This window comes from Scyliorhinus canicula, chromosome 20 (assembly GCF_902713615.1).
Source record: "Scyliorhinus canicula chromosome 20, sScyCan1.1, whole genome shotgun sequence".
Taxonomy (NCBI): domain Eukaryota; kingdom Metazoa; phylum Chordata; class Chondrichthyes; order Carcharhiniformes; family Scyliorhinidae; genus Scyliorhinus; species Scyliorhinus canicula.
In genome coordinates, this window is record NC_052165.1 from 98,049,544 (window position 1) to 98,063,445 (window position 13,902).

Consider the following 13,902-nt stretch of genomic DNA (forward strand, 5'->3'; position numbering starts at 1 on the left):
TGCCACATCACAACGCGCGAACGTACCTTGACTACCCCGCGTCAGGTCGTTGAATCTCTTCTGGTCCTGGCAATCGATCCGCCTGGCCTTCATTGTTCCTCGTCAATTACTCCTTTGACACTTTCACCATTATTTAAGGACGTTACCCACTCTCTCGCTCGCACGCTGAGGGACGGCGCTGGCTGGACCCAGGGCTTCACTCCCTATCCCTAATTGCCCCTTTGAGGAGGTGGTGGGTGAGCCGCCATCTTGAGCCGCTGCAGTCCCGTGTGGTGTAGGTACCCCCACAGCGCTGTTAGGGAGGGAGCTCCAGGTTTCTGAGCCAGCGACAGTGAAGGAACGGCCGATATATTTCCCAGTCAGGATGGTGTGTGTGGGGTTTGGAGGGGAACCAGCATAGTGCACCCCATGTTTCTGATGCCCCTTGTCAGTCTAGATGGTACAGGTGATGGGTTTGGAAGATGAAATGAAATGAACATCGCTTTTTGTCACAAGTAGGCTTAAAATGAAGTTACTGTGAAAAGCCCCTAGTCGCCACATTCCGGCCCCTGTTCGGGGAGGCTGGTACAGGAATTGAACCGTGCTGCTGGCCTGCCTTAGTCTGCTTTCAAAGCCAATGATTTAGCCCAGTGTGCTAAACCAGCCCCAGACCAACCAGGCAGATCGATGCTGTCGATGGAGCCTTTAATGAGTTACCGCACTGTCAGAGGGTCAGTACTGAGGGAGTGCTGCACTGTCAGAGGGTCAGTACTGAGGGAGTGCTGCACTGTCAGAGGGTCAGTACTGAGGGAGTGCCGCACTGTCAGAGGGTCAGTACTGAGGGAGCGCTGCACTGTCAGAGGGTCAGTACTGAGGGAGTGCTGCACTGTCAGAGGGTCAGTACTGAGGGAGTGCCGCACTGTCAGAGGGTCAGTACTGAGGGAGTGCCGCACTGTCAGAGGGTCAGTACTGAGGGAGTGCTGCACTGCCAGAGGGTCAGTACTGAGGGAGTGCTGCACTGTCAGAGGGTCAGTACTGAGGGAGTGCTGCACTGTCAGAGGGTCAGTACTGAGGGAGCCGCACTGTCAGAGGGTCAGTACTGAGGGAGTGCCGCACTGTCAGAGGGTCAGTACTGAGGGAGTGCTGCACTGTCAGAGGGTCAGTACTGAGGGAGCGCTGCACTGTCAGAGGGTCAGTACTGAGGGAGTGCTGCACTGTCAGTGGGTCAGTACTGAGGGAGTGCCGCACTGTCAGAGGGTCAGTACTGAGGGAGTGCTGCACTGTCAGAGGGTCAGTACTGAGGGAGTGCTGCACTGTCAGAGGGTCAGTACTGAGGGAGCGCTGCACTGTCAGAGGGTCAGTGCTGAGGGAGTGCCACACTGTCAGAGGGTCAGTACTGAGGGAGTGCCACACTGTCAGAGGGTCAGTGCTGAGGGAGTGCCGCACTGTCAGAGGGTCAGTACTGAGGGAGTGCCACACTGTCAGAGGGACAGTACTGAGGGAGCGCCGCACTGTCAGGGGGTCAGTACTGAGGGAGCGCCGCACTGTCAGAGGGTCAGTACTGAGGGAGCCGCACTGTCAGAGGGTCAGTACTGAGGGAGCGCTGCCCTGTTGGCGTGCCGCAATGTCAGAGAGATGTTTACAGAGAAGTGCTGTCCTTCGACTGGATTTAACATTGAAAGCCCCAACTGTGGAACCAAATGGATTTAACCGACCCCTCGGACCCAACTTTGCAGAGCGGCAGTGGGGAAAATGTCCCCTGTACCTGTGTTGCTCGAAGAGAGCTCACATGAAACTGGACGATCTGCGCCCTCAGTCACACTGCTGTATGTGGGATCTTGCTGTGTAACCTGTTTCCGACATTATAATAGGGAGCACCACTTCTGTTGAAGGTCTCTCGTTGACAGAGAAGCTCTTTGCCACGTCCAGAGATGGTGAAAGGTGGAAAATGCAAGACCTCGCTTTTTAAGGAAGAGAATACACTGGGCGGCGCACGTGGTGGTGGCAGCTGCATTTATTTTTTTTCAGGCAGGAACATAACATAAAAACAGCAGAGACCAACACTGAGCACTTCCCTCAGTGCCGAACTGAATGAAAAAAAAAACAATAAATTAAAAACCTGTCACCGACTTTTAAATTCCTCCCCTCCCCACTTTTACAAGTTCCTCACCGCACATCTTCCAAATTGCGAGTTGTTTGGAAGGGAGGAGGGATGGTGGGGCGGGGGAGAATGAGAAAAGAATGGCCCAAAAAAAATGGCCCCTGGCTCACTCAAAATGGCCACTGCTTCATTTAAAATGGCCAGCGCCTCCTCACTCAAAATGGCCACCAACCCGCTCGCTCAGGTGACAAACGCACTTTTGTTTTTTACAATAGAAAAGGGAACCAACACAGCAGTCATCCTCGGGCACCACGTAAAAATATTGTACTTCTCAGAATAACAGGAGGAAAGCAATCTTGAATGGATGGGCTTCGAACCGTGACCCAGGGACGGGAATTCCGATGTGTGGCTCAAAATGGCTGCCACCCCTGCTCAAAACGGCCGTCAGCTCTCCCCCTGCCCCTCACTCCTGCTCAAAGTGGCTGCCAACGCTCAAAATGGCCACCACTCCTGCTAAACATGGCTTCCAACCCCGCTCAAAATGGCCGTCATGCTGGCTCAAAATGCCTGTCACCGGCCTACTCAAAATACCTATTGTTCACAGTTGGTCTTAACATCATGAGGAGTGGTCGGTGAGAACAAGCAGCCGTCAACCCCCTTCCCCCCATACCAGAACTGAAATAATTCCCAAGTGCTTCTTTTGCAGGCCAGGGTCCCAAACTGGTCCCACTTGCCCTCTTTCCTACTCCTCACTCCGATGGCTCTTTTTATCCATGTCGGTGACAGAGATGGGCAAGGGGGTGGAAGCCATGGAAGAGGCTGGGTTGGGTGAATCCGGGAGAGAACGCGGGAGGGCCACCGTCTGCTCACCAAGGCAGTGAACAGCGGTGCTCACTCTTTTGAACCTCGCAGCCATCTCCCTCCCCGCACCGCTCACCCTCAATCTCTCAGAATGGTCCACCCCACAATTCTCACCCCCGACAACAGTTCCCACATCAACCGTCTCTCTCTCTCCCTCTCCAAACTGCTCACTGAACCACAATGTCCAAAGTTCACACCCCCTCACTGTGTAACATCATGACCATGGGAGAGGCTAGGGGATGGAGGGAAGGGGAAAGAGAGAGAGACTGGGGATGGAGGGAAGGGGAAAGAGAGAGAGACTGGGGATGGAGGGAAGGAGAAAGACGGGGATGGAGGGGAGGAGGGAGAGACAGACTGGGGGATGAAGGGAAGGAGAAAGACGGGATGGAAGGAAGGGGAAAGAGAGAGACTGGGATGGAGGGAAGAGAAGGGAGAGACAGACTGGGGGATGAAGGGGAAGGAGAGACTGGGGGAGGAAGGAGAGAGAAAGAGACAGACTGGGATAGTGGGAGTGAGTTTGAGGAATGGAGGGAGAGAGAGAGCGAGAGTGAGAGCGAGCACGTGGGGCTGGAGGGAAGCAGGGAGACAGATTGGGGATGGAGGGAAGGGCGTGAGAGAAAAAGAGAGCAACTGTGGGATGGAGGGAAGGAGTGAGATACCGAGAGAGAGAGACTGGGGTATGGAGGGAGAGAGATTGGGGAGACGAGAGGAAAAGGGAGAAATTGGGGGGGAAAGAGGGTAGAGAAAGAGACTGGGATAGTGGGAGTGAGAGAGACTGGGGGATAAAGGGAAGGGAGAGATAGAGAGATGGAGTTTGAGGGAGAGAGACTGAGAGGGATTGGAAAGAAAGGACATGGCGGGGGTGGGGATGAGGAAGAGACACAGGGAGGAGCGAGGATGAGAGTCTGGGAGATGGGAAGAAAGGGAGACGAGAGATTGACGTAGAGTGGGGGTGGTTGAAATGGATGTGATGCTTGGGGGAAAGGTAGTTGGCCTTTTTCCAGTGCTGGGTAACAGGATATGAAATCCCACCGGTGCCTGGGCCCAGCTTGCCCATCAGCTGATGTAGATGCGGTGGAAATCGTTGGCACCGAATGCAGCATTACACTTGGGGCACTTCCGCTGCCGTGTGTCATAGCGAGTCTTGACGCACTCGAAGCAGAAGACATGAAAACACTTGGTCAGTACGGCATCCTTCTTCCTGGTGTTGCAGCAAGGGCAGGTCAGCTTGGCCTGTGTGTTCACAAAAAAAGAGAAGGAAATGAGCTGGTGCTAACCTGGCCAGACCCCGGCCTCAAACCCGGCCAGGCCCCGGCCTCAAACCCGGCCAGGCCCGGGCCTCAAACCCGGCCAGGCCCCGGCCAGACCCCGGCTTCAAACCCGGCCAGACCCCGGCCTCAAACCCGGCCAGACCCCGGCCTGGCCCGGGCCTCAAACCCGGCCTCAAACCCGGCCCCAAACCCGGCCTCAAACCCGGCCAGGCCCCGGCCTCAAACCCGGCCAGACCCCGGCCTCAAACCCGGCCAGGCCCCGGCCTCAAACCCGGCCAGGCCCCGGCCTCAAACCCGGCCAGGCCCCGGCCTCAAACCCGGCCAGGCCCCGGCCTCAAACCCGGCCAGGCCCCAGCCTAAAACCCGGCCTCAAATCCGGCCAGGCCCCAGCCTCAAACCCCGGCCAGGCCCCGGCCTCAAACCCGGCCAGGCCCCGGCCTCAAACCCGGCCAGGCCCCGGCCTCAAACCCGGCCAGGCCCCGGCCTCAAACCCGGCCAGGCCCCGGCCTCAAACCCCGGCCTCAAACCCGGCCAGGCCCCGGCCTCAAACCCGGCCAGGCCCCGGCCTCAAACCCGGCCAGGCCCCGGCCTCAAACCCGGCCAGACCCCAGCCAGGCCCCGGCCCCAAACCCGGCCAGACCCCAGCCAGGCCCCGGCCCCAAACCCGGCCAGACCCCGGCCTCAAACCCGGCCAGGCCCCGGCCTCAAACCCGGCCAGGCCCCGGCCTCAAACCCGGCCAGGCCCCGGCCTCAAACCCGGCCAGGCCCCGGCCTCAAACACAGCCTCAAACCCGGCCAGGCCCCGGGCCCAAACCCGGCCAGGCCCCGGCCCCAAACCCGGCCTCAAACCCGGCCAGGCCCGGGCCTCAAACCCGGCCAGGCCCCGGCCTCAAACCCGGCCAGGCCCCGGCCTCAAACCCGGCCAGGCCCCGGCCTCAAACCCGGCCAGGCCCCAGCCTCAAACCCGGCCTCAAATCCGGCCAGGCCCCAGCCTCAAACCCCGGCCAGGCCCCGGCCTCAAACCCGGCCAGGCCCCGGCCTCAAACCCGGACAGGCCCCGGCCTCAAACCCGGCCAGGCCCCGGCCTCAAACCCCGGCCTCAAACCCGGCCAGGCCCCGGCCTCAAACCCGGCCAGGCCCGGGCCTCAAACCCGGCCAGGCCCCGGCCTCAAACCCGGCCAGGCCCCGGCCTCAAACCCGGCCAGGCCCCATCCTCAAACCCCGGCCTCAAACCCGGCCACAAACCCGGCCTCAAACCCAGCCAGGCCCCGGCCTCAAACCCGGCCTCAAGCCCGGACCCAAACCCGGCCCGACCCCAGCCAGGCCCCGGCCCCAAACCCGGCCAGGCCCCGGCCCCAAACCCGGCCAGACCCCGGCCTCAAACCCAGCCTCAAACCCGGCCAGACCCCGGCCAGACCCCGGCCCCAAACCCGGCCAGACCCCGGCCCCAAACCCGGCCAGACCCCGGCCTCAAACCCAGCCTCAAACCCGGCCAGGCCCCGGCCTCAAACCCGGCCAGACCCCGGCCAGGCCCCGGCCAGGCCCAGGCCTCAAACCCGGCCAGGCCCCGGCCTCAAACACGGCCAGGCCCCGGACTCAAACCCGGCCAGGCCCCGGACTCAAACCCGGCCAGGCCCCGGCCTCAAACCCGGCCTCAAACCCGGCCAGGCCCCGGCCTCAAACACGGCCAGGCCCCGGACTCAAACCCGGCCAGGCCCCGGACTCAAACCCGGCCAGGCCCCGGACTCAAACCCGGCCATGCCCCGGACTCAAACCCGGCCAGGCCCCGGCCTCAAACCCGGCCTCAAACCCGGCCCCAAACCCGGCCTCAAACCCGGCCAGGCCCCGGCCTCAAACCCGGCCAGGCCCGGGTCTCAAACCCGGCCAGGCCCCGGACCCAAACCCGGCCAGGCCCTGGCCTCAAACCCGGCCAGGCCCCGGCCTCAAACCCGGCCAGGCCCCGGCCAGACCCCGACCCCAAACCCGGCCAGGCCCGGGCCTCAAACCCGGCCAGGCCCCGGCCAGGCGCCGGCCTCAAACCCGGCCAGGCCCCAGCCCCAAACCCGGCCAGGCCCCGGCCCCAAACCCGGCCAGGCCCCGGCCTCAAACCCGGCCAGGCCCCGGCCTCAAACCCGGCCAGGCCCGGGCCTCAAACCAGGCCAGGCCCCGGACCTAAACCCGGCCAGGCCCTGGCCTCAAACCCGGCCAGGCCCCGGCCTCAAACCCGGCCAGACCCCGACCCCAAACCCGGCCAGGCCCGGGCCTCAAACCCGGCCAGGCCCGGGCCAGGCGCCGGCCTCAAACCCGGCCAGGCCCCGGCCCCAAACCCGGCCAGGCCCCGGCCCCAAACCCGGCCAGGCCCCGGCCAGGCCCCGGCCTCAAACCCAGCCAGGCCCCGGCCTCAAACCCGGTCAGACCCCGGCCTCAAACCCGGCCAGACCCGGGCCTCAAACCCGGCCAGGCCCCGGCCACAAACCCGGCCAGGCCCCGGCCTCAAACCCGGCCAGGCCCCGGCCTCAAAGCCGGCCTCAAACCCGGGCCTCAAACCCGGCCAGGCCCGGGCCTCAAACCCGGCCAGGCCCCGGACCCAAACCCGGCCAGGCCCTGGCCTCAAACCCGGCCAGGCCCCGGCCTCAAACCCGGCCAGGCCCCGGCCTCAAACCCGGCCAGGCCCCGGCCAGACCCCGACCCCAAACCCGGCCAGGCCCGGGCCTCAAACCCGGCCAGGCCCCGGCCAGGCGCCGGCCTCAAACCCGGCCAGGCCCCGGCCCCAAACCCGGCCAGGCCCCGGCCTCAAACCCGGCCAGGCCCCGGCCTCAAACCCGGTCTCAAATCCGGGCCTCAAACCCGGCCAGGCCCCGGACTCAAACCCGGCCAGGCCCCGGACTCAAACCCGGCCAGGCCCCGGACTCAAACCCGGCCAGGCCCCGGCCTCAAACCCGGCCAGGCCCCGGCCTCAAACCCGGCCAGGCCCGGGCCTCAAACCCGGCCAGGCCCGGGCCTCAAACCCGGCCAGGACCCGGCCTCAAACCCGGCCAGGCCCCGGCCTCAAACCCGGCCAGGCCCGGGCCTCAAACCCGGCCAGACCCCGGCCTCAAACCCGGCCAGACCCGGCCCCAAACCCGGCCAGATCCGGGCCTCAAACCCGGTCAGACCCCGGCCCCGGCCTTAAACCCGGCCTCAAACCCGGCCAGGCCCCGGCCTCAAACCAGGCCAGATCCGGGCCTCAAACCCGGCCAGACCCCGGCCTCAAACCCCGGCCTCAAACCCGGCCAGGCCCCGACCCCAAAACCGGCCAGGCCCCGGCCTCAAACCCGGCCAGGCCCCGGCCTCAAACCCGGCCAGGCCCCGGCCTCAAACCCGGCCAGGCCCCGGCCTCAAACCCGGCCAGGCCCCGGCCTCAAACCCGGCCAGGCCCCGGCCCCAAACCCGGCCAGGCCCCGGCCTCAAACCCGGCCAGGCCCCGGCCCCAAACCCGGCCAGGCCCGGGCCTCAAACCCGGCCAGGCCCCGGCCTCAAACCCGGCCAGGCCCCGGCCCCAAACCCGGCCAGGCCCCGGCCTCAAACCCGGCCCCAAACCCGGCCAGGCCCCGGCCTCAAACCCGGCCCCAAACCAGGCCAGGCCCCGGCCCCAATCCCGGCCAGGCCCCGGCCTCAAACCCGGCCAGGCCCCTGCCTCAAACCCGGCCACAAACCCGGCCCCAAACCCGGCCAGGCCCCGGCCTCAAACCCGGCCCCAAACCCGGCCAGGCCCCGGCCTCAAACCCGGCCAGGCCCCGGCCTCAAACCCGGCCAGGCCCCGGCCTCAAACCCAGCCAGGCCCCGGCCTCGGCCTCAAACCCGGCCAGGCCCCGGCCTCAAACCCGGCCAGGCCCCGGCCTCAAACCCGGCCAGGCCCCAGCCTCAAACCCGGCCAAGCCCCGGACCCAAACCCGGCCTCAAACCCGGACAGGCCCCGGCCTCAAACCCGGCCAGGCCCCGGCCCCAAACCCGGCCTCAAACCCGGCCGGGCCCCGGCCTCAAACCCGGCCAGGCCCAGGCCCCAAACCCGGCCAGGCCCCGGCTCCAAAGCTGGCCACCAGCCAGCAGGTAAGGCAGCCGGGCACTGCGGACCAGTGCATGCCCAGGGTCGCAGGAGTCTGACACACTGCGCCGTTATTAGACAACAGGGGCAGCACGGTGGCGTAGTGGTTAGCCCTGCTGCCTCACAGCGCCGAGGTCCCAGGTTCGATCCCGGCTCTGGGTCACTGTCCGTGTGGAGTTTGCACATTCTCCCCGTGTCTGCGTGGGTTTCGCCCCCACAACCCATAAATGTGCAGGGTAGGTGGATTGGTCACGCTAAATTGCCCCTTAATTGGACAAAAATAATTGGGTACTCCAAAACTAAAAAAAAATGTTGGGAGAAGAGAGAACCGTGGGGCAGCAGGGTAGCATGGTGGTTAGCATAAATGCTTCACAGCTCCAGGGTCCCAGGTTCGGTTCCCGGCTGGGTCACTGTCTGTGTGGAGTCTGCACGTCCTCCCCTTGTGTGCGTGGGTTTCCTCCGGGTGCTCCGGTTTCCTCCCACAGTCCAAAGATGTGCAAGTTAGGTGGATTGGCTATGCTAAATTGCCCGTAGTGTCCTAAAAAGTAAGGTTGGGGGGGGGGGGGGTTGTTGGGTTACTGGTATAGGGTGGATACGTGGGGTTGAGTGGAGTGATCATTGCTCGGCACAACATCGAGGGCCGAAGGGCCTGTTCTGTGCTGTACTGTTCTATGTTCTATGTCTAAACCAACCCGGCGTTGTGCCCCAGCTTCCTGTCACTTCCCCATTGGCAGCTGAAAGCTAACTCACCTTATACTCCTTAATCTCCTCCATAAGGATTTCGTCAGCATCCGAGAATACCTCCACCTTCTTCTGCTTCTCCAGCTTCCGCCTCAGCCTGGACAGGTCCTCCTGGATAGTCAAAGATTGGGGTTGATATAGAATAACAGATACCCGGGAGTGAGTTACAGACTGGAATCTAATCGAGGGGTTCGGGGTGGTTTATATATAGAATAACAGATACCCGGGAGTGAGTTACAGACTGGAATCTAATCGAGGGGTTCGGGGTGGTTTATATATAGAATAACAGACACCCGGGAGTGAGTTACAGACTGGAATCTAATCGAGGGGTTCGGGGTGGTTTATATATAGAATAACAGATACCCGGGAGTGAGTTACAGACTGGAATCTAATCGAGGGGTTCGGGGTGGTTTATATACAGAATAACAGATACCCGGGAGTGAGTTACAGACTAGAATCTAATCGAGGGGTTCGGGGTGGTTTATATATAGAATAACAGACACCCGGGAGTGAGTTACAGACTGGAATCTAATCGAGGGGTTCGGGGTGGTTTATATATAGAATAACAGATACCCGGGAGTGAGTTACAGACTGGAATCTAATCGAGGGATTTGGGGTGGTTTATATATAGAATAACAGATACCCAGGAGTGAGTTACAGACTGGAATCTAATCGAGGGGCTCAGGGTGGTTTATATATAGAATAACAGATACCCAGGAGTGAGTTACAGACTGGAATCTAATCGAGGGGTTCGGGGTGGTTTATATACAGAATAACAGATACCCGGGAGTGAGTTACAGACTGGAATCTAATCGAGGGGTTCGGGGTGGTTTATATACAGAATAACAGATACCCGGGAGAGAGTTACAGACTGGAATCTAATCGAGGGGTTCGGGATGGTTTATATATAGAATAACAGATACCCGGGAGTGAGTTACAGACTGGAATCTAATCGAGGGGTTCGGGGTGGTTTATATATAGAATAACAGTTTCCCGGGAGCGAGTTACAGACTGGAATCTAATCGAGGGATTCGGGGTGGTTTATATATAGAATAACAGATACCCGGGAGTGAGTTACAGACTGGAATCTAATCGAGGGGTTCAGGGTGGTTTATATATAGAATAACAGATACCCGGGAGTGAGTTACAGGCTGGAATCTAATCGAGGGGTTCGGGGTGGTTTATTTATAGAATAACAGATACCCGGGAGTGAGTTACAGATTGGAATCTAATCGAGGGGTTTGGGGTGGTTTATATATAGAATAACAGATACCCGGGAGTGAGTTACAGACTGGAATCTAATCGAGGGGTTAGGGGTGGTTTATATATAGAATAACAGATACCCGGGAGTGAGTTACAGACTGGAATCTAATCGAGGGGTTCGGGGTGGTTTATATATAGAATAACAGATACCCGGGAGTGCGTTACAGACTGGAATCTAATCGAGGGGTTCGGGATGGTTTATATATAGAATAACAGATACCCGGGAGTGAGTTACAGATTGGAATCTAATCGAGGGGGTCGGGTTGGTTTATATATAGAATAACAGATACCCGGGAGTGAGTTACAGGCTGGAATCTAATCGAAGGGGTTCGGGATGGTTTATATACAGAATAACAGATAACTGGGAGTGAGTTACAGACTGGAATCTAATCGAGGGGCTCGGGGTGGTTTATATATAGAATAACAGATACCCGGGAGTGAGTTACAGACTGGAATCTAATCGAGGGGTTCGGGATGGTTTATATACAGAATAACAGTTTCCCGGGAGTGAGTTACAGACTAGAATCTAATAGAGGGGTTCGGGGTGGTTTATATACAGAATAACAGATACCCGGGAGTGAGTTACAGACTGGAATCTAATAGAGGGATTTGGGGTGGTTTATATACAGAATAACAGATACCTGGGAGTGAGTTACAGACTGGAATCTAATAGAGGGGTTCGGGGTGGTTTATATATAGAATAACAGATAACCGGGAGTGCGTTACAGACTGGAATCTAATCGAGGGGTTCGGGATGGTTTATATACAGAATAACAGATATCTGGGAGTGAGTTACAGACTGGAATCTAATCGAGGGGGTCGGGTTGGTTTATATATAGAATAACAGATACCTGGGAGTGAGTTGCAGGCTGGAATCTAATCGAGGGTATCGGGATGGTTTATATACAGAATAACAGTTTCCCGGGAGTGAGTTACAGACTAGAATCTAATAGAGGGGTTCGGGGTGGTTTATATACAGAATAACAGATACCCGGGAGTGAGTTACAGACTGGAATCTAATTGAGGGATTTGGGGTGGTTTATATACAGAATAACAGATACCTGGGAGTGAGTTACAGACTGGAATCTAATAGAGGGGTTCGGGGTGGTTTATATATAGAATAACAGATACCTGGGAGTGAGTTACAGACTGGAATCTAATCGAGGGGTTCGGGGTGGTTTAGATATAGAATAACAGACACCCGGGAGTGAGTTACAGGCTGGAATCTAATCGAGGGGTTCGGGGTGGTTTATATATAGAATAACAGATACCCGGGAGTGAGTTACAGGCTGGAATCTAATCGAGGGGTTCGGGGTGGGTTATATCCAGAATAACAGATACCCGGGAGTGAGTTACAGACTGGAATCTAATCGAGGGGATTGGGGTGGTTTATATATAGAATCACAGATACCTGGGAGTGGGTTACAGACTGGAATCTAATCGAGGAGTTCGGGGTGGTTTATATACAGGATAACAGATACCCGGGAGTGAGTTACAGACTGGGATCTAATCGAGGGGTTCAGGGTGGTTTATATATAGAATAACAGTTTCCCGGAAGTGAGTTACAGACTGGAATCTAATCGAGGGGTTCGGGGTGGTTTATATATAGAATAACAGATACCCGGGAGTGAGTTACAGATTGGAATCTAATCGATGGGTTCGGGGTGGTTTATATATAGAATAACAGATACCCCGGAGCGAGTTACAGACTGGAATCTAATCGAGGAGTTCGGGGTGGTTTATGTATAGAATAACAGATACCCCGGGAATGAGTTACAGACTGGAATCTAATCGGGGGGTACAGGGTGGTTTATATATAGAATAACAGATACCCGGGAGTGAGTTACAGACTGGAATCTAATCGAGGGGTTCGGGATGGTTTATATACAGAATAACAGATACCCGGGAGTGAGTTACAGACTGGAATCTAATCGAGGGGTTCGGGGTGGTTTATATACAGAATAACAGATACCCGGGAGTGAGTTACAGACTGGAATCTAATCGAGGGGTTCGGGATGGCTTATATACAGAATAACAGATACCCGGGAGTGAGTTACAGACTGGAATCTAATCGAGGGGTTCGGGGTGGTTTATATACAGAATAACAGATACCCGGGAGTGAGTTACAGACTGGAATCTAATCGAGGGGTTCGGGGTGGTTTATTTATAGAATAACAGTTTCCCGGGAGTGAGTTACAGACTGGAATCTAATCGAGGGGTTCGGGGTGGTTTATTTATAGAATAACAGTTTCCCGGGAGTGAGTTACAGACTGGAATCTAATCGAGGGGTTCAGGGTGGTTTATTTATAGAATAACAGTTTCCCGGGAGTGAGTTACAGACTGGAATCTAATCGAGGGGTTCGGGGTGGTTTATTTATAGAATAACAGATACCTCGGAGTGAGTTACAGACTGGAATCTAATCGAGGGGTTCGGGGTGGTTTATATATAGAATAACAGTTTCCCAGGAGTGAGTTACAGACTGGAATCTAATCGAGGGGTTCGGGGTGGTTTATATATAGAATAACAGATACCCCGGAGTGAGTTACAGACTGGAATCTAATCGAGGGGTTCCGGGTGGTTTATATATAGAATAACAGATACCCCGGAGTGAGTTACAGACTGGAATCTAATCGAGGGGTTCCGGGTGGTTTATATATAGAATAACAGTTACCTGGGAGTGAGTTACAGACTGGAATCTAATCGAGGGGTTCGGGGTGGTTTATATATAGAATAACACATACCCGGGAGTGAGTTACAGACTGGAATCTAATCGAGGGGTTCGGGGTGGTTTATATATAGAATAACAGATACCCCGGAGTGAGTTACAGACTGGAATCTAATCGAGGGGTTCGGGGTGGTTTATATATAGAATAACAGTTTCCCAGGAGTGAGTTACAGACTGGAATCTAATCGAGGGGTTCGGGGTGGTTTATATATAGAATAACAGTTTCCCAGGAGTGAGTTACAGGCTGGAATCGTATCGGAGTTGTTTGGACCGGGCTGGTGGCTGAGGGTTGGTGGCTGGGGAATGCCAACACTCACCTGTGCACGTTTGAGGTTGAAAGATTCCTTCTCCTTAGCTGAGCGGTTGTCTGACATGGCTGACTGGATTTCTTTCAGTTTGCTCTGTGTGTGTTCAAGCTGCACTTTGAGATCCTCAGCCAGCTGGGCAGCTTCCACTGCCTGAAGGGAAAAGATTGTTCCTGAGAATCACACTGTACGTCCACACGGCTTGGGGAAAGGAATGGACAGTGTATCTAACACACTGTGACACCTAGTCCCAGAGGGGGAAAGGACAGTGTATCTAACACACTGAGACACCCGGTCTCAGAGGGGGAAAGGACAGTGTATCTATCACACTGTGACACCCGGTCCCAGAGGGGGAAAGGACAGTGTATCTAACACACTGTGACACCCGGTCCCAGAGGGGGAAAGGACAGTGTATCTAACACACTGTGACACGGTCCCAGAGGGGGAAAGGACAGTGTATCTAACACACTGTGACACTGTCCCAGAGGGGGAAAGGACAGTCTATCTAACATACTGTGACACTGTCCCAGAGGGGGAAAGGACAGTGTATCTAACACACTGACACCCGGTC

General features: G+C 57.6%; 1 protein-coding gene across 1 annotated transcript; it reads right to left on the reverse strand.

Moving 5' to 3' along the window:
• Positions 1–1,975: 1,975 nt before the first annotated feature.
• Positions 1,976–13,578, reverse strand: LOC119955074 (E3 ubiquitin-protein ligase BRE1B-like). Its single transcript, XM_038780925.1, has 3 exons — positions 13,344–13,578; positions 9,047–9,148; positions 1,976–4,174 (listed from the first exon to the last, which is right to left on the reverse strand). The coding sequence occupies exons 1-3, from the start codon at positions 13,398–13,400 to the stop codon at positions 3,998–4,000; spliced, it is 336 nt and encodes a 111-aa protein (XP_038636853.1). The 5' UTR covers positions 13,401–13,578; the 3' UTR covers positions 1,976–3,997.
• Positions 13,579–13,902: the final 324 nt, after the last annotated feature.

What these genes read in the sequence shown, in the direction of transcription:
- LOC119955074 (XM_038780925.1), bottom strand. Translation starts at nt 13,400, where the DNA reads ATGTCAGACAACCGCTCAGCTAAGGAGAAGGAATCTTTCAACCTCAAA. An exon ending in TCAACCTCAAACGTGCACAG is followed by an intron (nt 9,149 to 13,343) that starts GTGAGTGTTGGC and finishes TTGACTATCCAG; the next exon opens with GAGGACCTGTCCAGGCTGAG. An exon ending in AGGAGATTAAGGAGTATAAG is followed by an intron (nt 4,175 to 9,046) that starts GTGAGTTAGCTT and finishes GTGAACACACAG; the next exon opens with GCCAAGCTGACCTGCCCTTG.